Raw genomic sequence first — 26,197 nt, forward strand, 5'->3', positions numbered from 1 at the left:
TGTCCCATCCCAGGGGGGGCTCAAATAAATCTGGGGGTGGGTGCAAGGCTCTGGCCAAAAGAAGATTTATGCTCATATCAGTGCTTTGTTTTAAGCAGACAAGAGTGATCAGCAGTAAGCGCTCTGTAATGGGTCATCACTAACACATTTTGTGATTTATATCCTAGCTGGGATTATGTGTCAAAAGAGAAGGTACACCAAGTATTCTTCAGAACTCCAACCCATTTTTCTATTAATAACACTGTAGATACGTTTACACTTTAATAAGCTCTGCCTGACCAGAATAGTATGTTTGGTAATCATGAATCTGATTGCAGTTAAGTTCTGTTACTGTTTTAAAATGCAATGTTTAAATAATTCAAGACATATTTAAACATTCCCAATTTAATAGAATAATTGTGAATAATTCTGATGGGGGACCCCCGTGATTTTTTTCCCACTATAGGGGCACAACATCAAAACAAATTGAAGACCACTGGTATAGATAGTGTTGAAATAGAAGTGTACTGTGTGGAGTGCATTAGGCAGAGTGAGTCTGAGCGAGGGCCTTCACTGCTCTTAATGGCACTGGTAGAGAGAAAAGGGATTTACATGTTACTTGGACTGTGTCCCCTTCTCCTTCATGATGCTTCCGGGAAGCCACTTCTGATCCTCAGTGTGTGGTCCTTCCATCCTGTCCCAGTAGGCCTAGTCAGAGCCCACTGTACAGCAGCTGCTTGCAAGCACTAGCGCTGCTGATTTCAGGCTGCTGTTGGGAACATATATACCAGCTTTTAAGGGGCTTAGAAACTAGTTATCCTCTTCATGTACAAATCCGGGGGATTAGACGCTAAAGAGGGGCTCCTTGCAGTCTGAAGAAATACTAGGTTGTCAACAGCACACTAGAACACTTACTCACTTACTCTAACCACCCAGCATTCTTTCATATTCCAGAACAACGAAGAAAAAGTAACACAGAAAGATCCCAAAGTGGAAGAGAAGCCAAAATCCAAGGCTCCAAGTAAAGTCAAGGTAAAGTTTGTAGATTAGGTTCTGTGTATAAATATTACAACTCTTTTATAATTGTTGGAACAATTCTGTTTATTAGAACCAAATATAGAAAGCACACTGCAAGTCGCCTACAACCCAGAAGGCCGGCCGTGGTCAGAAAATCAAATACGTTAATGAGCACAGCTTTCCGCTTACAACCCTGAGGCCGGCTGCATAGATTAGGCAGATTATGGTTAAACATAAACAATTATTAAAAACAAAACAAAAAAAAAACGCTTTTAGTACAGTAGCTTAACAGTCCATAATGTTGGCTGCATGAAAGGTCATAGTGTGGATATTTAAGATGACAGAAATGCAAACGTTGCCTAGGACTCAGTGGGGGTCGTATTAGGAATCAAAAGGAATAGGCACATATAGGCCGGGCATGTCAATCCTCAGAACTCAGGGGGAAGAATTCGGATAAAGGGTGGCGACAATGTCAGGATAGGAGGAGCGTCCCGAGTCCGTGGACAAGGACAGTTTCTTCATCCTCATGGTAAAACACTGCTTGTGCAGCCATGAGGTATGGTCTGAAATCCTATCAGTGACCCACAAATGGAGTATGACCTGGCGGGCTGCCCCCAGGGCCAAAGCCAATTAGCCTCCCTCTATTAGACCGTAACGGGTAAGTCTAGGGGTTCTGTAGTCCCAGGATAGTGTAAACTGGGAACCTCAGGATGGAAGTACTGAAGGCAGAATCAATATCCTTCAGAACTTGTTCCCAGTATCAGGTACGTTTTGGGCAATGCCATAAAAGGTGGAGCAGCATTCCTGTGTCCCAACACTCCCGCCAGCATTCCTTTCAAATTCCCTGCATTCCATTTTTGAAGTCTCACCGGGGTAAGATACCAGTAAGAGACAATTTTAAATGCAGTCTCTAAACTGGACATGTTATACGCTGTGTGGTGTGCTCTATAAAAAATGTCCCCATTCCTTAACAGAGAGCGTTCTGCATCCCTTCGCATGTGACCCTTTGATTAATTCATGGACAATTCCCTTCCTAGCAAGGCATAAAGTTAATTAATGAGGAATTTGTCGTTGGATTTGAGGATAACCTATTTCTCAAGCGGGGCAAACGCTGTCCCACCATTGTCTGTCCCTGGATCCCGTCACCCAATGTCATAGTTATAAGTATTGTACGCAGTCTGAGTCTGCTAATGAATAGTTAGCTTTTAGGTGGTCGATGAGAATAAGCCCCTGAGAGGCAACACACGCGCTTACAGCCCCCATCCCGCTAGCGTCAAACTGTTCTGGTCGCATCCCGGGAAAGAAGTCAAGGTTTGCTAGAATTGGGGCCAAAGGGGAAAGAAACGTCTTTAGGCCCGCCTTAGCCACTATGGAATCCCATACCATAAGTGTGGCGCTTGTCACCAGGGAAGAGTAAAGGCCCCTGGCCCTATTCTCACAGGGAAGCCAGACTTCCTTCCAGATGTTGGTACCTGCAACCATTTGATCCATGTCGGATGGCGTTTGGGGTGGGGATAGAGGCAAGCTCTGAAATAAATATATTCTGCGCAAGAGGATGGTTATTTTGACTACCGCTATTCTGCCAATCCAGGAGAGGCGAAGGCGGCTCCAAATCACCAGTTCTCCATGTGTTAGAGAGGTAAGGGTTCCATAGTTGGCAGACACTGTTTTAGGGATAGTCCGGGCTAGCAAGATGCCCATGTTGGGTATGGAGTCCGTCACCCATCCAAAGGGAAAAAGGGACCACAAGGCATGTTCGTGAGGGGGAGTGACTGAGATGTTCCGAATCTGAGACTATTGCATATTCACTTTAAATCCCAAGATATCCCCAAAAGTGTAAAGTTTGGTTACCAATGTGAGGAGTGAGAACATCAGCTCTGTGATGGGCAAAATGACATTGTCAGCATACAGGCTTATCAGGTGATGGTCACCACCAAAGGGAATCCCAGTGATATCCAGGTTGTGCCTCCGCCGCTGCGACAGAGGCTCCATATACAAGTAAATGCTTCTGACCCATTTGCAAAACCTCTCGCCAATACCTAATTTCCGTAGTGTTACAGAGAGGTAAGGTCAGTGGACACGGTCAAACACATTCCATGCATCAATAGAGAGAAGCAATGCCTCTCTACACACCCTATGAGTCTTATCGTGAAGGTGCAGAAGGCGCTTGGTGTTGTTGCCACACTGGCGGGGTGGTGGCATAAATCCCACTTGGCTTGGCTCGATCAGGCCTGGCATTAGTGGGTTAGGGCGGTGCACCAAAATGCAAGTGAATAACTTTGCATTTACACTCAAGAGGGAGATAGGTCTGTACGACTCACAGAGGGCTGGATCCTTACCCTGTTTCGGAATTACCAAAATAGCTGCCTCCAGCGTGGAGTCAGAGAGGGAGGTCAACTCAGCAAAGGAGTTATAAAGCAGAGAAAGCAAAGGTGCTAAATCCTGACAGAAGGTTTTGTAAAACTGTGGGCTGACGCCCTTCGGCCCTGGAGACTTTATAGGTTTTAGGCTTGCGATGGCCAAGATCACCTCGAGGTGGATTGGCTTTTCCAAGGTCAAGGGTTTGACGTCAGGCAGAAAAGCGAGGGCAACATTTTGGAGATATCCCAAGGAATCTCAACCGGGGCCATTGGATGCTGCAAGGGAGAACCGTCAATGGCATGAAAGGCTGTTCTTAGTTACTTCTCTGACCAGACCTCAGTCGAGGAACCTGTATGAATCATCTTCACTGTTCCCAAATGTACTATGTTACGGAGGTGGTGTGCCAACATGCGCCCACAACGATTACTCCATATGTAAAATATATATTCTTAAGGAGGTTGCTGACCAAATGCCAGTTTGCTATACTGACAACAAGCCATATTCTTGCCCTGCAGAAAAGTAATCGCCCTACAGAAAAGTGATGTGCCAAATTCTTCTAAACACCAAAAGAAGACCCTGCACAATAACAAGAATGTATTTTAAGCAGGTTGTTTCTATGAATGCCTAACACAAGCATTCCTCCTTCTCTGTTTCTCTACAGGAGCCAGATCTGGCCTCTTCTCGGTCGACAACACCAGTAAAGGAAAGTGCCCCCATAGACTCACCACAAGCGAGCCCCAGCCCGCCTCAGAACAAGAAGACACAGCCTGCCAAGACAAGCTCAGGAGTGTCAAAGATCAAGCAGAAGGCAGGATTGGAGCTGGGAGACACAGTCACTTTACTGGACCTGAAATCAGAAATTCAGTCTCTAAGAGTCCTGATGGAGGCAATGAAGACACAGTATGAGTAAGTCGTGGTGCGCTGTGAGCATGCTCGGAGGTTAAATCCTGCCATTGGTAATCCGGAAGTGTGTGTATCGTGAAATCATGAACGTTTCTGCAAGATCAGAGGTTCTTCTCTTACTAGAAATCATGGAGCGCTCAACATTCCAATGTTCTAATAAGGGTTAACTTTGAGTAGTGGCTGACACCCGGTCTGCCGTTTGGTGCTGCTCTGCCCTTGCAGCCGTGGTCCCAGGCGTCATGAAGGTAGTGGCAGGAACAGAAAGTAAACATTGATCTAGGGTCCATATATAATTGTTATAGTTTCTACTCTTATCTTTTTCCCTTAAGCCCTCAGCAGAAAATAAGATGCTTGAGAGGGAGTGATGGTGGAACAAATGGCAACCTCCAATCCAAGAGGGTGTCAAAGGTTACCTGATGTCATTACCCCTCCCCTTCATTTTTTTTTTTAGCCAAAGTCTGTTACAGAGACGTAGGCTCAGCATTGAAAGACTATTGTTAGGAATATTTTTTTCCCAACCCCTTAAGAACTAAGGACGGACCCAGGAAGAACTTTCAGATCAACCATATATCTGATTTATTGTAACAGTTTTCCATGCACCTCTTCACTGCTGGTGTTGTCATCACCAGGAATAGGTTTGTCAATGTGATGTAGTCTTTCCGGTTAATGATATTTCAAACTTTGAAATGCCAACAAAGCAAATGAGTTATATTTTTAAAAATTGCTTTGAACCATTTTATCATATTTATATTTTTTTCTTGTCAAGTTTAATAATTTTCATTTTGTTTGCCTTCAGAAGAATGAAAGGCTGTCCCACTTTGCTGGTAATCAAACCCGTGACCAGCAGAACGCACACAGATCTCAAGATTAGGTGTTCATCCCACTGAGCAGTCTTGCATGAGGCTCATTCCAACTTGAGCATAAATCTTGGTACAGACACTAACTCTCATTTAAGAACCTAGAACGCACTCTTTTGCCATTAGCCTGCACGATTTTTGCCAAGTACAAATTGGTGAAAATCATTTGTGCAAAATGTATGAAATCATTTTGTTACCTCACAACGGGTAAAACATATATTTAGTACATTATCTCCCATTCTGAGTTTAAAAACGTTCAAAGATTCTGAAATGGGGCACCTGGTAAATGCCATAACCTGTGGTATTTACTGGCTGCTCAAAAAACCACTACCTGAGCTTGAGCTCATTTTGAAAATAATACTTGTGATTAAGCGTTATTCCCATTTGTTTCTGTATTATATATGTATATAAGTGATACGTTTGCAGGTCTCTATCCAGGTCCCAGTGAACAAGGGCGCACTTCTCACCTAAACCTCCTTTACAATGGACTAGGGGCCACATGTACAAACAATTCTGTTTGTGATTACCATATAGTACATTTTTGCAATGTGCTATTTGGTAATCTCGAACAGCAATGTACAAATGTGTGTTTTACACATTTTGCATTCCCAGTGGGTCACAAATAGACCTACTTCATGAATATTAATCAGGGAGGTGTCGGATTGTGACCCACTGGGAATCGCAAAAATCACAGGGATGGTGGCCTGCTGTGGTCAGCAGACCACTATATCTGTGATAGCTTTTTAATAAAGCAATCTTTTTTTGTGTCAATGCAGCCCGTTTTCCTTAAAGGAAAACAGTCTGTGTTTCCCCCCCAAAAATGATAGGTCTTCTTTTAATTTTTTAGGTCTCGTCCTACGCAACGCGCATGCGTTGCATAGGAGCGGACCTAATGCCATCGGCAGAGCTTTTTCAGCAAAGAAGTGCACGCGTTGCATTGCTTGCAATGCAACGCGTGCACATCGTGGCGATTTCCTTTCAGGAGCGCGCAGCGCCATATGGTGGCGTCATATGGTTGCACGCTCCCGAAAGGAAATCGCCCATACCCCCTCCCCCTGCTGCCACTTTCACTGCCGTGCGGCTTTACTGCTGCGCGGCCAATGCTTGTCTGCATTAGATGGTGACTTCCCATCTGTTCCCTGCCTCTTGACTCGTGATGTAGTAAAAATAATCTTTCTGGTTACGGCACACTTCTGAATATGACGTTTTTGCTGCGGTTCTTCACATTTTAAGCTGGGGCCACCTGTTTTTTTTTGTATTTCTGATTTATTGTGCAGGCTAGCGCTGCGAGATGTAATGGCACGCCGATAGGTAGGGGCATCCTCCTCTGTGGCTAGCACTGGCATTGCTCGCAATTTCTGCCGCCAGTCCCAGCTGGCGCCCTTTGACCCCGCCTTCTAAAGGCTGCATCGTGGGAGGGGGCTGCGTGAACACATTCTGCACCCCGATCAGAGTTCAAGACTTGTGGCCAGGGAATGGGCGGTGAAAGCTGAATGGACCACAGACCTTCCAGCCAAACTTTGTTTTGTTTAAAAGAGGGGTCTGTTGTCCTCTTTGTGTGCGTCCATCTGTTGCGGCTGTTGCAGTCGCTGCTGGGTCGGCTCTGCTGCCAGTACAGCTGCTGTACTGAAGTGTTCGTAGCCCCCTCTCCCTCTAGGGTGACGGCGAGGAGCGCCTTCCGCAGAAAACTAACATTCAAAGTTAAAGCCCCTGACCCCGCTTTGAGGACGGTCTCAGGTTGAACTTGATGTTCATGCTGCAGTAGTTCTCTTGGCAGCCGGACTCGCGTGAGTCACAGTTGTATTCCCGTTGTCTTTTCAGAGCCCGCTGTACAGCAAGGCAAACCCAGGCGATTGCCTAGTGTGCCACACTGCCACCAGCAAGAGGGCACACACTGCATTGCACCTCTGTCGTGCATGCAAATCCACATTTGCTTTTTGCGACCGAGAAATCAAGGTATTGAGCCAAAGTGTTCCTATTTTACACCTCGTAAACTTCGGAGCGGGCGCCTCTCGGGCCTCTGAGACTGCGCCACACCCATCGCACGGAGGATGTCTTCGTGAGGTAACCTCAATACACGGGTCGTTTTAGAGGTGCTTTGACGAATATTGAATCGTACATCCTAACGTTTTCGGATTCTCTGTGTCGATCCTTCTGATTGTTCAAATAAAAACATTTGCAAGATGTGCGTCTCATTTGCATTGTTTATTTTCAGACTTAATTGTTTCCACCTCCCCGCTTGGTGTTACCTAATCGCGCTTGTCCTGTACGTGTACTCAAGGGATACATTTTTGTATACAAATGCGTGGCCTTTCGTGGATAAAGCATGGAGTGGTTCAGTCCATGAGCAACAACCTATGATTCAAATTGAACTAATCTCGCTTCAGCCAAAATTAGAGGCTGAATAACCGAGAACAATGCGCCCTGCCTTATCTTTGCCCCCAGTGTACAGCTTGCTGGAGGTTGTGTTTACACTAGGGGTCCTGCAGCTCGCCTGGCAATAGTGTGGGCCCCTATCCCACCCTGCAGGCCGAAGAGGTGCCTAGGCCAGGGAGACTGACTGCCTGACGGACTGAATGCCTGGCAGACTGAGTGCCTGGCAGACAACAATGTGGACCCATCGTAAAACAGCCCAAACAAACACTCGAGGTCCGATAAAAGGCTGGCCGTGTGGTTTTGTTGACTTCAGCAAGGGACACGGCTTTGTGGCGCATTGAGTGCAGTGTGTTACCAGCGCAGGTACAATACTGCGCGCTTTGGTATACTTTGTTTAGTACAAATGTATCTTGTATGCCCATTAAATATAAATTGAGCATACAATGATGGCATAATTTGCGCCAGTTCAACTGTAGACGAAAGACGAGGTAACAATGCTTGGATGCGAAGTGTGTGCTGTGTGGTAAAAAGAGGCCTGATTATGTAACAGTCACAAACATGGCGCTGATTTACCTCAAACATTTGTACTCAGCACATGCAGCCTTGAATCAATTCGCAACCAGACAAATGGATAGGGCGTGTGCCCAAATCCAAGATGCTTCCTGGATCCCAAAGAGATGGGGGGTGGGGGGAGGGGAGTACATCACCCAGTACATGCATTTTAGGAAACATTCACTTGCACAAGAGTGACCATATTTCGAAAACCAACAACTGGGACATTTTGCAAACATAGAAGTAGGACAACAATTTGCATTGAGTGAGGGAATTAGTAGCACCGCTCACCAACACAGAAAACACAGACAATGAGGCACTTAGGGGAATTCAATGCAACGTTTACACATCAGTGTAAAGTAAATTCACTTCTGCTAGTTTAGAGTAGGCACTGGTCTGTGGAACCTCTTCCTCCTCTTAAAAAATGTTTTCACAAACATTCACAAAGAGGAGAGGATGTAGCCTTATGGCTACAGCGGTCGACATTGAAGCTGGGAAACCGGGTTCGAGTCTTGGCAGCGATGCTCAACATCCTGTGATTCTGGGCAAATCACTTGATCTCCCTCTGCCTAACAAAAATGATTGTGCCCTTGTTTAACGAAAGTGGTGCTATGTAAAGCGCTCTGATACCCGATATCTTCGGGACTAGTTTGCACTTTATAAAAATCTGAAAGAAAAAAAATGCCAAATGCGTTACCACTTTCTTGAAGTATGTGGTAAAATGCGAATGTTTTGCAACCAAATTTCAGTCACAAAACATTCACACATACCACTGCGATTCGGTATTAGGAAGCGAGACCCGAAACATGCCCTAAACAATCCCTTCCTGATACCGAATCTCAAACCCAGTTTGCGATTCAAGTCAAAAATTCTTTATTTCGGCCAGTAAGGCCATAAAAGCACAGATTAAAACAAAATACAGCACAATTCATTCGTTTGGATTTCCCAGTAGGGCTTTCATGATTCTGAGTATAAATAAATTAATAAATTGCATGTGCATTACAATATTATGTACAAAATTCAATGTAATAAATAATTAAAAAGTACACGCTTATGACATTTAAAATATTACAAAATGAAATTAAAAAGACCAATCAGAGTGTTGGAATAAAATGATCAAATTGGGCAAGCCCTCACTTTAAAATAGCTCGTCGTGCGCACCACATGGAAAATAGAATACGAGAAACAGAATACGCAATGGGAATACTAGTATCGTATTTAAGTATCCTAAAAGTCTGTTCGCAATGATTTGTTCCGAGGTTTCTGCATAACTGTAGTCACCATCGGTGTCTCGCCTTCTTGTATGCTGGACAAAAAAAATGTGATAATCCGTCTCCGGTATGTTTGGTAAATACTGGACATCCCTGTGTTGGAGTAACCCCTCAGTTGTTTATGAAGGTGCGTAATGGCAGTACTCCATACCTAAACTGTAAATCTAGCTTTTTAGCAAGGGCTGGCTGAATATCATCAAGGGCAGGTTCTAACCTATATTGCTGTTTTGTCTCTAAGAATACTGCGGTCAATGCACCAGTCGCAGAGCTCCCCTGTAACTGGGTGAGTTTGTATTCTCTAAAGCTCATTGACAGGGCCTTCCTATATGTTGTCTGACAGCTTTCTTCAGCACTATACCAAAGGTCGCCCATTTCCTTAGCTGCTAAAGAATTTTTAATGTAGACCAGCCATGAGATTTTGCTCGCTCTCTGTAGGCATAACACTTCCTTCAACTCTTCTCTTTAAGCAGCTAATTCTGGGGTCCTGCTGAGGTGTCGAAAGTAAAGAAGCACTTGATAGCAGGAGGGTATCATCGGCGAACATCAAGGCTGGTACCTTGCAGTTCGCCAACCTGGGAGCATCTATATCCCTCACTGCAATCAAGGCCTCCATTAGGCCATTAATAAAAAGGCAGAAGAGGGTCGGGGCCAGCACGCAACCTTGTCTTACACCTCTGTCTAAAGAAATGGGATCAATAAGCTCACCATTTTTGCCATGCCTGATTTGGGCAAAATTACATTTGTGGAGATGTTTCAGCTGGTAGCGGAGATACGGAGGGCCCCCAAGTTTAATAAAATGGCCCACAATTTGTCCCTGGGGACCAGATCAAATGCCGATTTTAGGTCCACAAAGATCAAATAGAGGCTGCCACCCTCCAAAAACACAGTCTTCCAATGCAATAGTTGTAACCTAAAAATGTGATCTATTATGGACATTCTTGTTCTAAAGCCAGCCTGAAAGGGGCTAGGAATAGTATACTCCTCCATTCACATCTGTAGTCGGCCAAGCAGCACTCGTGCATATATCTTCTGGCTGATATCTATGAGGCTGATGGGGCGATAGTTGGCAGGAAGGAGTTGTGAGACCTTTTTATACCAGGTGGAATGAATCGGCATTAGACAAAGTTAGCCCAGCACACTTTAAAGGTCAAATAATGAAAATTAAACAGTTTTCAAGATGCAAATGTATTCCAAATGAAGAGTCGATGTTATGTGGTCGTGTTAAATTTCATCCTTTATTTTAAAAACGTTTTGCTACCGCTAACGCGTTTCGTCCTTTACACAGACTTCTTCAGGGCTTGCAGCATGTATTTGTAGCGCTGTCATAGGATTTTGCAAACGTATTTAAGACCAATAAACTTTTAAAAACAGTTAACTCCTTGAAACTACGGTCTATTTCACTTCAAGTAATATTCCATGTTGAATTTGTATCAAGAAAAGCGTAGTCCGGGCAGCACAATCTTCAACGTGAAAAGGCAGCGCATACGCGACCACATAACATTGACGTTTCATTTGGAATACATTTGCATCTTGAAAACTGTTTAATTTTCATTATTTGACCTTTAAAGTGTGCTGGGCTAACTTTGTCTATTGTGGGTTTGGAAAGCCGGTTGGGTAACGACTGGCTCCCCAACTTTTGGAGGTATAGGGGATTGTGCCTCAAGCCCCTTTCGCACCTTTTGTATTTCAAGTCAAGTCAAAATTGCTTTATTCGAGGTTCACTCATAAAAGCATATACAATCTCCATTATAGAATAATTAATAAGCAATTCTGTTAAAAATAAGATTTGGTTTACAAACAGTTAGGTTAAAAACATAAATATCATTACAAGATAAGATTTACAGATAAAATGCAGGCACTCTTTTAATACAATATTTGCCAGGTTAAAAATAACTTACATAAAAAAGACCGTCAACTGCCTAGAACCCTCTGTCTAATAGTCCATGCCCATCCAAGATATTTGGCAGCGGCTATTACTATAGGCAGAAAAGTGCTAGTGCATATAATTCTTAGAGCTACAACACTGCTAGTGGTGCCTAAGTTCTTGCACATTGGTGTTAGCCAGATGCGTCTTGGTTCTGCATAGATCGTGCAGGAAAATAGAAAATGTCCAATTGTTTCCTTGTGTGCTCCACAAGCAGGACAGTTGCTGATAGATGGACCTCCCCACCTACCTGTCAGAGATCTAAAGGGAAGGGCACCTGCTCTAATTTGGAAGAGGAGCTTCCTATCCCTCGGTGTAGTTATAGCGTCCCAATAAAGTTCTAGGCTGTGATTGGGCTTTGCTTCTAGAAATCCTCCAGCCATGGTCGCAGTGCTAGTACCACTCCAGTTCCGAGTGGCAACCTTCTCCCAATAGATTTCTTTTAAGACTTTTTTAGATGGGAATGAGGCTGCCACTGGGTTTTCCCATAACATTCGAAGGCCGAGTTCACCCAGCATTGTTCTAAGTTCATTCAACCATCCAATTTTATGGAACACATCTATTTTAATGATATCTAAAAAACCCTCAGCGTAGTGTGAGAGTTCAGGTGTAGTCCAGAGCCGCCGACCAATATAAAATTGGACGAAGCCTGGCCAAGTCTACAACAGTCTTCCTGCCCAGATCATACCTGAGTGGCAGCAAGGGAGTACTCTTAGGGAGGCCTGTGATAAGCTGGAAAAACTTGTTTTCCGAAATTTGATAAATAGGGATGTTAGGACTTGTGCGGGCATCTGTGCTTTGATCCCCAAAAGCCTGTGTAATTTGGAATGAATCGGCATTCCCTGCAAGATAGCATTAAACAGGGTCCATAGGTACAGGGCCCAGATATTAGGCTCATTACGAAAAAGGTCACCAGGGATCTTATCTAAGCCTGGAGCCTTAGATGGAGTTACCCTACCTAAGGCATCCGTTATCTCTTTTAAAAAAATTGCAGGAGCATCAGGGCAAATTAACTGGAAACGGGGGCACTCATTTGTGGATAGCCCTGCTTCACCCTCTGCCCTTTCATACAAGGACTCAAAATGGGCCTTCCAGACTTTTGACCCTTCGATTGTCATATTGCCCTCTGGACAGCCAATGTTTACTAAGTTCCAGAAAGTCCTCATGTCCCGAATGCTTAACGCACTTCTCAGGCTCTCCCACTTGTTACCTTCCCAACATCTTTTTGCCATTTTAATAATGTTTTTATAAACGATCCTCTTATCTTTTATTAGCAGCCTGTCATTAGGTTTAATAGCTTGAATGAGTGCTGTGAGAAGTTGGCCTGATATATGATGCTCACTAGTTCTAGTGATCACCTTGTATCAGTCCAAACAACCCTTATGGTGATTGGTTGTAAGTCAACCGTATAGACCAGCTATCCTAATGGTAGCATGGACAAAGCAGTCTTAGGCTAAACTCTTTTGGCATGTGAAGCCAGCTGTTTTACCACAATATAACCCCTTGAATACCAAGTGAAAGGACACCACAAAGGTTGTTATGAAAATAAACAGTCTATTTATTAATAACAACACCTCTGAACTCTTTATGAGGTCAGAGGGCTAAGCACATGACAATCTCTTACGAAAAATACTACAAGTTGCACAAAATTACAATGGTGCCCTAGGGGCACGACAAACCATATACTAAGTAAGTGGAATGTGAAAGTCGATAATCGGAATGGAGCTCTCCAGAGGCTGTAGGATCGATGGGACCATGCTATACTAACTTCAGGTAAGTAATAGGGGGCCCACGGAACGCGTGTGCAGAGTGTGAACTCACACGCGAGATGCGTAACAACGTCTATGGACAGTGCAGTTCAAAGAAAAGGTGAGTACGGACAATCCTGACTAGATAGGACTAAAACGACTGTGGAACTGGACACTAGGACAGTTAAACTACCCTTGAGCACCAAAATGCTCTCGTTACCTCACCCACGGGCTGCGGATGCATAGGTGTCAAAGTGCGTCGGGTTCTCGCGTTGAAGTCTATGGAGCCTGAAAGAAAAGATGCTGTAGGCGACCAGGAGGAAGATGTCCGGTGCAATCCAAGGGTGGATTGTTGAAGGAGACCTGAAAGCAGAGGGGACAATGTTCATAGTCACTAGCCAGTGACTGAAGTGGAACCAGACAGGAACCAGATGTCGTCGTCGCGATCAGGTGAAGAGTGGACGCTTGACTCTGCAGCCACGTGGACCAGGAGGTGTCTTCGACGACCAGGATCGAGGCACGAGCTGTCCCAAGCAGGCTTTCGCTGTCTGCGGTGTTGGATCCGGGATTGGAGGCAACAGGCCTTGGCAAAGGCAACCCACGCGGTGAGTGAAGAAAGCGTCTGGTGCGGACTAGGAGAGTCCGGGGTGCCCCTCTTTTGGAAGGGAGCAAGGGCCAATCTGGAGCAACCAGATCAGCAGGGAAAATTCAAAGGGTCATGGTCTGGGAGGTCACTAGCCAGCCGGCAAGTGACCAGACAACACGTCGAGCAGCAACAAAGCAGAAGGGCCCCACGCAGATCTCGTGGATGCAGGAGGGCTGATCTTCGGTGCAGGAGCTGCTCGGGGTTGGGGCTTCTCAGTCCCCAAAGCACTTTGTCGAGTTTACCTCGGGAGTCGTGCTGGAAGCGAAGTGCAGTTTCTTCCAAGATGACCGGTCCCACGTGTCTCGTCGCACCCACGGGTCTCAGCTTTGCTGCAGATGTGAGTTGAGGTCAGAGAGGTCTGGGAATCCGGGTCTCGTTGGGCTCTGAAGTCTGGATCCTCGAGGGAAGACGACAAAGTGAAGCCGCTGGACGCTTGATGGTGCCTGCTTGTGCAGGGTGGACACTCCTTGTCCACAAGGGAGATTCTTCAGTCTTCTGTGGAGCAGAACGTCGAAGGCCACAGTTTCTTCTTCTTGAACAGTTCAGGATAATCTAATTTGGAATGGGACCAGCTCCTACATTTATTCTCCTAAAGGGGGCTGCACTACTGACTAGGTCCCTCCCCTGGGTGGGACCAGGAAGAGGGGTGGTTACACCCCCTATCCTTTGTCCGGTTTCCCGCCAGAGCTGGGGCTGGGATGCCCCAGCAACTGGTTTGAACCGGTGTATGCACAGGGCACCTTGTGTGCCCCAGGCATGTCTCATTCCTTTCAGGGTTCCCTACCTCAATACACAAAATCCTGTCTGGGGTGGTGCTAGCACCTCCCAAGGCAGGAAACCCTTTGTCCAAGCCATCCTCGCTGGAAGGACTCCCAACAGCAGGAGGTCAGACTTGTGTCTGTGGTGGCAGCATCCATTTTGTAATGCTGAGGCTCGAGTTAACTTTAACCGGGGTTCACAGTTACATACATGTCGTGTCCCTCTAGAAGGGTGGAATGCTACCCCCGTCGCCAGAATTGGCGAGGGGGTAGAATTCCAAATCGTATGACACCTTACTCGACATGTTTTGATAATGTTATACCAGAGTTAGCATTTTACCGCGAGATAGATAATGCACTTATGAGTATATGGTATAGCGTTATCATGGAACAGCTATTAGGACTTGGTTCCACAAGCTGCAAATGGGCTCAGCTCATGCCAGAGCACCATCTCACATAATTCCAAGCACTCTGCCTTCAGGATTGATAAGGCCTTCCATAGGAGTGACTGATAGGAATATATGTGTCCATTTTAGGGTTAGATATAGGTATACTATATCTACAGCAAAGGGTGTTTACACCACCTTGCCCCAGCTGTCATGCAGCCAGTTGTGTCAGATTTAGATGGCCAGCCAGGGGTGGCATAATACATGCTTCAGCCCCTGGTAGGTTAGTAAGTAACAGGGTCAGACCCAGATAGTCAATGGGACCTGGGTGATAGGTTATTATGAAGAGAAAGGGGTCCCAGACTGTCAGACAATTATTAAGAAATTGGTGAAACAACACAAATTAGAAAAAAAAAATTCTTACAGCATATGAATTAAGGGTTACGGTGTTTTTATTTCACAGAGTAACCAAGCAAACCGATAAATGGTTCAAGCAATTTGTAAAGGTTCCTTGGCAGTTCATAAGCATATTAGTGCCCACATGGAGAGGGGGTGGGAAGTGAAGTGAGGGATTTTGCGTGAAAAAAGTGACAAAATACATAAATAATCAATTGCACATCATTGATCAAAGATTCTTTGTTATATATATATACTGGTCTCCTAAATTCGGAGCCACATTCAAACGGAATGATTCACAATCAAAAATCAAAAAGAAACAATATCTCCTATCTATGGCTGTACAAATCCTGTGTAACCATAGGAGTACATATCAGGGAAAACGTCTACGTTTCGACCCTATGCGGTAGGGTAAATGGCCCTTACAAGGCGGGTCTTCATCAGGACATTGGGGCAGTGGGCAGACCTCCTTAAGAGTGGAGGGGCGATGCAGTAGCCTTTCATTTGGGTCGTTACCGCAAACAGGTATTCTTCGGTCCCATTCAAATCGTCAGAAAAATGTCAACAGGTCTAACCTGGTTACGCGAGCCGCTTTGCATTGACTGCCTCGAGACCACGCCAGCGCTTTGTTTGACAAGATTAGATCTGTTGACATTTTCCTGACGATTTGAATGGGACCGAAGAATACCTGTTTGCGGTAACGACCCAAATGAAAGGCTACTGCATCGCCCCTCCACTCTTAAGGAGGTCTGCCCACTGCCCCAATGTCCTGATGAAGACCCGCCTTGTAAGGGCCATTTACCCTACCGCATAGGGTCGAAACGTAGACGTTTTCCCTGATATGTACTCCTATGGTTACACAGGATTTGTACAGCCATTGATAGGAGATATTGTTTCTTTTTGATTTTTGATTGTGAATCATTCCGTTTGAATGGGCTCCGAATTCAGGAGACCAGTATATATATATATAACAAAGAATCTTTGATCAATGATGTGCAATTGATTATTTATGTATTTTGTCACTTTTTTCACACAAAATCCCTCACTTCACTTCCCACCCCCTCTCCATGTGGGCACTAATATGCTTATGAACTGCCAAGGAACCTTTACAAATTGCTTGAACCATTTATCGGTTTGCTTGGTTACTCTGTGAAATAAAAACACCGTAACCCTTAATTCATATGCTGTAAGAATTTTTTTTTTCTAATTTGTGTTGTTTCACCAATTTCTAAATAATTGTCTGACAGTCTGGGACCCCTTTCTCTTCATAATCAGCCCCTGGTAGGCCATGGGTACTCCTATGCCCTGGGCACCTAAGGTACACTGTACATGGACTGATAAGGTGGCCCAGTACCAATTAGATATGTACCTAAGGTACATGGAATCCATTTTAACAGAGAGAGCAGGAAGCCTGGGGTCCTGAATAGCAGGATCCCAGGCCAACTAAGTCAAAAACCAGCAAAACACCAGGCAAAAAGTTGGGGGCAACCATAGTCAGATATCCACCTTCCTACAAGTGCTTGCTTAGCCTTACGGCAATCGTCATTATACCAGGGGTGCCCAGAAGACCCCTTTTCCCTTGATCTTTTGTCAGGGAAAACAATATTTGCCATGGCAGTTATTAAACCTTGATGGTTGTCAGCAATTTTGTGGAAGGCACTAGCAGAGTCAACAGTTCTGCTGGGTTGGTTAACAGCCTTGAGAAATGGGATGACAATTTGGTAAAGGGAGGCTAACTTTTCCTGAGATTGACAGATTTCCCCCAATCTGACTCTCCTCCTACAGCTAGTCAGAAAGATCCTAGAAACTGTGGAAAAGTAAATTTTGCCATGTTCTGTGTCCCTACGTGTCATCCATCATATGTTATGTGTGCATGATTAATATGCATATGTATTCCCTATGTTCGATTCAAGACGCAATTATAGTTGTGTCCACCTCTAGTATGCCAGTTTCCAGTTCTCGTGAATACTACGAATATCAGGTCTATGTAAAGCTACGTTGCCACGTTTCTCAGTGTGCACGTTATTCCATTATAAAGTCCCCGTTTCTAGGCCTCAAAAGGGCCTGGACACCAGATTCAGCTCCTGTCTCCTGAGCCCTCGCTGAGGAGCGATACAGCCCCCACCTGTATCCTCGACCCTTCACTTACTTCCTGCCTCGCAGTGCCCGGTTCAGCCTGGCTCTGCCTCTGAGTCTGCCAAGAAAATGTTATGATTCCAGTTATCAGTTCAGTCCTCCTTCTCTGCATTCCTAAGCTACTGAACTGCATCAATAGTTTCCGTCATTGTCTAGCCTTTCCGGCTCCATGTAAGAGGAATACTGCATTTAATGGTCATTTAATATTCTTCATCACGCACTACATGTAGAATAATGCATGGTCCAGTCTTAGAATCAAGTTAGCCTTTCCCCTCCTGACTTCTAGTTTATATCAACATGTTCTCTAAACATCAGATACTAGATACTGCTTAGGTACATGTCGCCCTGACTCTCCAGACTTCAGTCTCTGCTCCTAGCACAGAGTTCATAGCCCCCAGCTTCTCCTAGTGATACGTCATTGCCAGTTTGCGCGCACCACCAGGTTAGAGGTCCCGGCTCCTTAGGTAGCCCCCTCCATGTTTCCGCCCCATTCATGACATATTCTGTTACGTTTGCATCACATGTCTATGTATACGCCCTGTTACACCCACTTTCACCCTTATCTTTCGCGACTGCTACGCGTCACGCCTTTTGCTCCACCCACTGCTCCGCCTATCATATGTACTGTAATGCAACTGTTTTACTATATATGCTTGTGTATTGTTATTAAATGCTAGCGCGCTCATCCCAGATCCAGCCCCGGCAGCTGCTGGGCCCTGCCAACCTATTCCTATGCAGGTTGTCCTGTTCCTGTCCTTTATGCTGTAATAAACCTGCGAAACTCCTACTACCTCGAATCTTGACTCTTATTTATTGAGCTATCTGTTATTCATTTATACATTCAAAAATAGGGTATTATTTATTTATTTACCACATAATGGCGCCCGAATAGGGACTTGCCCTTTCCCCACGCGCCGGTGAAGCCACGCCGGCCCCCTGACCCTCTGCAGCCGTGACGGAACCATACCGTGCACGTGCAGATATTTCTGCTTCAAGTATCCCTCAGGCCCACGGAGGAGACGGAGGAGGCGGTCCAGCATCCAGACGAGGCGGTGGAGGAATGCGGCGAGTCCCGACCAGAGCCCAAGCCAAGAGTCCAAGGTCCGAGGTATCCGGAGGTCCACCCGTAACTTAAGTCCGAAGTTCGTTGTCCGTCGTCGAAGCAGTCCAGTCCAGTCCGAGGCCTCCCGTTCTTGCTGCCCGGTGAGTACCATTACTGGGGTAGTATCTAGACAGGGTCAATCTAATTGACTCTGGTCCGTGGGTTGGTGGTACCCAGATACACAAACGAAGTGTCCACTTCGGTGGATGCGGGTCCTGACGTGTCTCTTTATGAGACCGGTAAGTTTCGTACTGTTTCAGCAGTGCATCTAGTTTCTGTTCCAGTCAGTTCTGTTCTCGAGAAAATTCATATAAAGTCATATATTCTGTGTTCCGTATTCCAGGTAGTATTCTGTTCGAACTGTTATTTCTAAATGTTTTTCATGTATTTTAATGTCGTGGTATGAATGGGGAATAAGTATCGTGTTCATTGTGTATTGTATTGTGTCTAGATTATAGTTCAGTCATGCCGCTGTTTTCAAAATTACGTCAGTTAAAAACTAGAAAGGGTTTGTTAGAGGAAGCAGTTCCAGTCCCGCCTAGGGACAGTCCAGGTCATTTTATGTATCAGAAGCATGGCATAAGTGCCATATTATATCTAGATTTATGGGTAGAGTATACAAAACAGTTAGAGGAAAAGTATAGATGGCCCGTATCGGGTACATGGGATGCCGAGTGCATCATGCGAGTAGAAGAGGCATTATGGAAAAAGAAAGCCAGACAATCACAGAAAGATGCCATCGAGCTATGGCGTAAAGAAGCTCATAAAAGAACCGAAAAAGAAATCAGAAAGTCAGAATTAAGTAGAGAATCCTCGGAACGAGCACAAGAAAAAGAACTAATCGAGATAGGTGAACAAGTCAAAGCCGAACAGTCAGACAGACAGAGGCATGCCCTCATTAAGGGTATGTATCCTCTTCTTGCCGAGGGCTTGCCAAAAGCGACCCCGGAGGCATCCAGTAATTTTCCGCCACCACTAGTTCCGATCAAGTTACGTCACAAACCAACCGCAGCTGATATTTTCATCTCTTCCTATTTGGACGACACAGTCCCAGAATATGCAAATCCTGTTCCCGCTCCACCAGTCCCTGTAAATCAGGCACTTCCCGTTCCTCCAGACACCGGGGCACCCTTTGCAGCACCTGCTACGGCCCCCCCGGTCCAGCCCGCCATACAAGTCCAGCCCGCATTCCAATTTCCCACCCTGCCAGGACGAAAAGCATCAGTTGATGATTCTAGTCTAGGGGCCGCAGGAGGAGGTCCTCCTCGAACCCCGCCGCCACATAAGCGTTTAACGGCAGCCGAATTACATATGCAAGCGTCACAACGTACGCCCAGACTGTCTGTTGCAGAAGTAAGAAAATCCCTTGCCGAATGCTGCTATGACCCAGTCCCAGGCGAAGATGATATGGTTTTATATTCATTACGCGTAAGAAATGTGGCCGAGTATCTAGTCACCCTACCAGATATGAAGGAAGATCTAGACAGAATATATCGTTTCATCCGTACAGGGGAAGATCCAGAAAGTATTAGTGATGTCATGTCCCAAAGGAAAGCTGAGACCCAGCTCATGATATTAAAGTTTCTGATTAATTGTCTAATAAGAGAACAAGATTACCCATCCAAAAATCAGGCCGAAATGAAAGCCCTGATGAAGTGGAGTAATAGTATAGCCGAGGGTAAGCACAAGACTATCGGTGCTATGGAGAGTATGTACAAGAAAATCCGTAAAGAAATAATAAAGTTACACGAACAACGTAAAGCAGCACAAGTAAACGAGAAAGAAAGTAACTCTGATACTGAAGAGTTAGACGACGAGAATTCCGCCAGAATAGCGTATGTAGGACAACCTAGATTTCCAGATCGCCATTTACGTCTAGAACCCAAGTCTACGTTCCATCATCCAGTACCAGACCAAGGTTCTCTAGAACAAGTATTTCAAGCTACCGATCACATTCTGAAATCACGAATCGGTTACAGTGAGTTAAGTACTATGCATGAACAAGAACTAGCCCGATCAGCAGTCCGATGGATTACTGATTCTACCACTTTTCCAGACGAAATAGTGGCACAAATGTTTCTGAAAATGCCCCCAGCCGAGCAACGACTGGTGGGTATGTATATGATTCAGCACCTCATTACTCTGTATGAGGGTCAACATTCTGATCCAGGTCCGTTACATGATATCCTGAACGAGTTACTCCAGTATAGATGGAGAGGTCTAGGTACCGATTTAATTAGTGTCATTCTAGAACAGCGCCACAAATATAGAACGTTTCTGAACCCGCATTTTGTTCATGTCTCACCCCCAGAAAGTAAACCATTTTACATAGACAGACAGAACCCGTTACGAGAAGTCCACCCAGTTAGAGGAACGGGTGGCGAAATGCAGCGAGTGTTTGTATACACTCCGATCACAAAGATGGAACTTCTGGAGATGAAGAAATTAATTCCCTGTCATGATAAAGATCCAGCAGGGTTCCATAGAGAATTAAAAGACATGCTCCGTATGGGAGAATACACGTATCCAGATATAATTAAAATGTTAAAGGTTCTGTTGCCCGCAGGGGTGTATGAAAAGCTCAAGGAAAAAGAATGGGAGGTGGGAGAGAAAAAGATCGATTGGGCAGTCCTAGAAGCTGAAGATAAGATACGAGTACCAGGTACCGGTCTCGGAGATAAATGTAAAGAATTACCTGAATTATTGATTCAAGTTTTACCCAGATTATTGACAACTAGAAAAGAAGACTGGGATGCAATCTCAGCCTGTAAACAGAAACAAGACGAAGATATTAGTGATTTTTATTCTAGATTCGAGAAATGTTTTAGCATCAACAGTGGCCTCAAGACAAGTAGTGAGTCATACCCTCACCTTTTTGTTACTAAATTAGTCGAGAATTCAAGTTCACCAATTAAAAATCGAGTTCTGAAAGTCGAGAGTACCTGGCAAGCTAATACCCCGTCCCAGATGTTGCAGATGCTCCAATACCACCAGAATAGAATCAGAGAAGAGCAAGAACATGAAAGAAAACGTATGAAAGACACGAAAATGAAAGTACTAGTTGCACAATCTGTTCCTCAAGACAGTCAGAAGAGGGGTCCAAATCAAGCCAGTCATCCTGCAGCTCCCGTTAAAGGGAATTGCAATTATTGTAAACAGCCAGGTCATTTTATAAACGAGTGTGCAGTTCTGAAACACAACATAGCTACTGGTAAGACTAAAGAAAGACCACGTCCGCCTAGACAAGAACAAGTTTCACAGACTCCTCAGTTACAGAATGCACCACAGACAGTTACAGCACCGCAGCCTATCGCTGCAACACAGCATGTCACACAGCAGATGTACCAGTATGCACAGTCTGAGTATCCAGAGTACCAACAGTATTCATGAAACAGCCTAGAGAGGGAGGTAGGCTTGCCTCTCATCGAGATACCTGTAGATCAAGAAGGTCCCTATGTTCACAGTCAAGTATTAGGGAAAGACAGAAAGTTTTTGATTGATACAGGGGCAAGTAGGACCACAATTAGTCACGCCGAAGTTCCAGGGGCTCCGCTCTCAGGCTCAAGAAATGTTTCCCTTGGATTTTCAGGAAAGCCTATCGTAAATGAGATCTCAAAGCCAGTTTCTCTAGAAGTAGGTCCATTGTCCCGCACTACTGATCTGTTACTTACTAAGTCATGTCCAGAAAATCTATTAGGCATTAAGACACTGAAAGAGTTAGGTGCAGTTATATGCTGTTCCCCAGAGGGAATACGATTGTTCCTACGTGACTTTAAGGGTCACTATGTATTACGAGATTTTGATTCAAGACTGTGTAATGTTCCACAGCACTTATGGGCGCAAGGTCCAACTGATGTAGGTTACATGCAAATCACACCCTATCGTGTGACTCTCAAGCCAGGTGTAGTGTTACCACGAATCAGACAGTACAGATTGCCACCTGAGGCTGTAGCAGCCTTATCCAAAATTATTGACGAGCTTATTGCTCAAGGAGTGGTTGTAGAAACTGACTCCAATGTATGTAATTCTCCGATCATTCCAGTCATGAAACGTACTGATCCAAATGCACCCCCAGTATATCGATTAGTGATTGACCTACGAGAGCTTAATAAGTGTATTATTCCTCAGTACCCAGTTGTCCCAGACATCTCTTCCCTATTAACAGCCATTGATTCCGAAGCCACGTTCTTTACTGTAATCGACCTCAAGAACGCGTTTTTTAGTGTTCCCATTCATCCAGACAGCCAGTTCCTTTTCGGATTTTGTTTAAATGGAAGGAGCTATAAATTCACACGAGCTCCTCAAGGTTTCACAGAAAGTCCTAGTATTTACAGTCAAGCACTTAAGAGACAACTAGACAACATTCACATGCCAACTGACACTGCCCTGCTCCAGTATGTCGATGATCTCCTGATCACAGCCCGTTCTGAATGTGCTTGCGAGCAAGCATCCCTTACAGTCTTGTATTTCCTAGCCGAGATGGGGCACAAGGTGTCCCCTTCTAAGCTTCAATTCTGTGTCCAGCAAGTGGTATACTTAGGACACTTACTGTCCAAGAGGGGTAGGCAGTTGACACCAGACCGTATCCAGTTAATAGCGAGTCTTCCTCAGCCCAAGACCCAGAAGGAGGTACGTGCTTTTATTGGCCTTACTTCTTATTGCAGACAATGGATTCCTCAGTATGCATTCCTAGCTAAACCACTGATACAGTTAACGACACAGGAGGCAGCCGTATCGACTGTTCTCCCTTGGACATCTGAACATACACTTAGTTTCAATGAGTTAAAGAAAGCCCTATGCCAAGCTCCAGTTCTAGCGACACCGAACTACAGTAAGCCTTTTACACTTTTCGTCACTGAACGCGAAGGTACAGCATTATCTGTTCTCGCACAAGATCAAGCAGGACAATACAAGCCATGTGCTTATTTTTCGAGCACATTAGATCCTGTAGCCCAGGCTCTGCCTGCGTGCCTCAAGTCAGTTGCAGCCACAGCACTAGCTATCAGACAAAGTGATTCCATAGTATTAGGACATTTCCTGACAGTACAGGTTCCACATTCCGTGGAAGTTCTTTTAAACCGAACACAAACTCAGCACTTGACAATTGCACGTTTAACAGGTTATGAATTGACACTGTTCCAGCCACACATAGAAATCAGACGCTGCAACATCCTTAATCCTGCTACACTGTTACCATCAGTTAATTCAAATCCAGTCACACATGATTGCGTGGAAGTAGTTAACATTACGACAAAGCCAAGACAAGATCTGACAGATACTCCGTTACCAGATCCCGACCTGACACTTTATGTGGATGGTTCATGCATGAGAACTAGTACAGGAGAACTAGTCGCCGCGTATGCAGTGACTACTGACACCGAAGTTATTGAAACACACCGTATTGACACCCTGTCCGCTCAAGCAGCAGAGCTAGTTGCTCTGACACAAGCCTGCATACACGCCAAGAACTTGAAAGTTAATGTCTACACGGATTCACGTTACGCATTTGGAGTCGTACACGACTTCGGAGTGCTCTGGCAGGAGAGAGGTTTCATGACTTCTCATGGAACCAAGATTCAGCATGGTCTCCTTATTCAAGCTCTGTTAGATGCCATACACTTACCGACATCTATCGCTATCATGAAATGCAAAGCACATACGAAAGTTACTGACATTGTTTCCCAAGGTAATGATCTAGCAGATCGCACCGCCAAGCTTACAGCACAGACTCCAGACATTCCAGTTAATCAGACACATACTCCAGATCCGACTACATGTATGACAGTTAAGGACCCTACTCAAGATGTCATAGATATACAGTTACATGCTACTTCCGAAGAAATCATGAAATGGTCCGAACAAGGAGGGGTCCAGACAGATCAAGGATGGTTAACGAAGGGTAGAGCCACATGGTTTCTCCCCGACTCTATGGTTCAAGTCATTATTAATACCGCACATAGTCCAGCACATTTAGGAGAAAAAGCTATGTTAGACAGTATCCAGAATATTTGGTTCAACAAGCATTTACGAGCTGCAGCCAAGCAGAAAGTCCGTACCTGTATGATATGTTGTCAGTTTAATCCAGGTAAAAGTGTCCCGGTGGAACAAGGTGGATTCCAGCCCCCTGACCACCCTTTTGAAGTCCTCCAGATGGATTACATTCAGATGGAGCGATGTCGAGGTTTCAAGTATGTCCTTGTAGTTGTATGCGCTTTGTCCAGGTGGACAGAAGCATATCCAGTCCCAGATTACACAGCCGCGACCACTGCCAAGCAGTTGGTTCGTGAGTTCTTCCCCCGTTATGGACTCCCTAGAGTCGTATATTCTGACAACGGCCATCCATTCTCATCTGAGTTGATGAAGCATGTTTCCCTTTTGTTGGGGTACCAGTGGAAGTTTCATTGTGTACGCCATCCTGAAGCAGCCGGTCTCGTAGAGAGACATAATCAGACTCTGAAAATCCGAATTGCAAAAGTATGCAAAGAAAAAGGTGTGGACTGGCTGGTAGCTCTACCAGTTGCTTTATTTTATATGCGCATGGTCGCACATTCCAGATCAGGTCTGTCCCCGTATGAGGTCGTATTCGGCCGCCCCCCAAATATGTGGGGTACTCCTAGACCCCGAAGTATTACCGATGTTTCAAGTAATATGCTGACAGATTACCTAGCTTCCTTGATGTCTGCCCTCAACTCATGTCGTTCACAGGTTGCCGCCGCATTTCCAGACAATACCGAGGTGGCACCGCATGAAATCGTTCCAGGATCCATGGTGTTGGTGAGGAATTTTGACAGATCAAGTCCGCTGGAGCCTCGCTGGAAGGAGCCCCGACAGGTCCTCCTCACCACCCGTACAGCCGTGAAGTTGGAAGGTCGCAAAGGCTGGGTGCACCTTTCTCATATAAAAAAGTTTTATGGACTGAAACCCGTCTTAAAGAACATTTCCCAGGATTTGAAGGATTGCCAAAGCACCATTTTTAAGGACTGTCCCGCAAAAGACAATGTTACTACACCCCCCCTGTTAGAGAAAACTCCGCAACAGGAGTATAAGTTAAAACTCCGGTCTAGTAAAATAAGTCAGTCAGTTTGATTGTCTAAGTCCTCCCCTAGGTGAAACGGTTAGACTGTTTCTGACATGTATAAAATAGACCCCCATAGTGAGAGAGTCAGTCAAAACTCAATCCGATGTATCGTTTTTCTATGTTTCATATTGTTTCTCAGCATTATGATTTCCTGCACCAGTTATGCATTTTACCTGTATCTTCCAGTTCTTCATGTAAATATGTCTTCTAATGCTACTGTAGAGCACATGTTTAGTGACCTACCTCCCCATGAACTCTCTTACCGCCTCGCTATGCGAAATAATTCCTTTATCCGCATGTTACATTACTCACACCAGACCAGCAATGCCACTAATTGTTGGGTGTGTGGTCGACTCCCCCCTTTCCAGACACCGAAGGGAGTTCTGCCACTTTTTCCTTATCCATTTTCACATAATGGTTCGTGTGGAGCATGGTCCACGTTAACGTCATCCTCAACAGATATGTCTTTTCTTAACAGTACATGTTTCCCAGACAAGCAAGGTCTCCCCCACAGAACAGGTTTAGATCTAGAAAATGAAGTGTATAATTTAGGTAACTATTCTTCGAATTTCATGGTCCTGAATGTTCAGTCTGATACTACTCCCGACTTACCTGCTATTTCAGTGTTACCAGTCAAAGGCGAATTATGTGTCCGAAATTATGGTTCTGTACATGTAGGACATAGTGATTGTACTATTATTGTCAAG

General features: G+C 45.0%; 1 protein-coding gene across 3 annotated transcripts in view; it reads left to right on the top strand.

Annotated features, from left to right (window-relative positions):
- The window catches only part of SH3D21 (SH3 domain containing 21), a 286,954-nt gene that overhangs the window by 239,991 nt on the left and 20,766 nt on the right, over nt 1-26,197 (top strand). For all 3 annotated transcript variants that reach the window (XM_078681198.1, XM_078681197.1, XM_078681199.1), the window contains exons 17-18: nt 934-1,011; nt 4,019-4,263. In XM_078681198.1, the coding sequence (XP_078537324.1) occupies nt 934-1,011; nt 4,019-4,263 (323 nt within the window). The remainder of the gene's footprint in view (nt 1-933; nt 1,012-4,018; nt 4,264-26,197) is intronic.

Source organism: Lissotriton helveticus, chromosome 3_1 (assembly GCF_964261635.1).
Source record: "Lissotriton helveticus chromosome 3_1, aLisHel1.1, whole genome shotgun sequence".
NCBI classification, from domain to species: domain Eukaryota; kingdom Metazoa; phylum Chordata; class Amphibia; order Caudata; family Salamandridae; genus Lissotriton; species Lissotriton helveticus.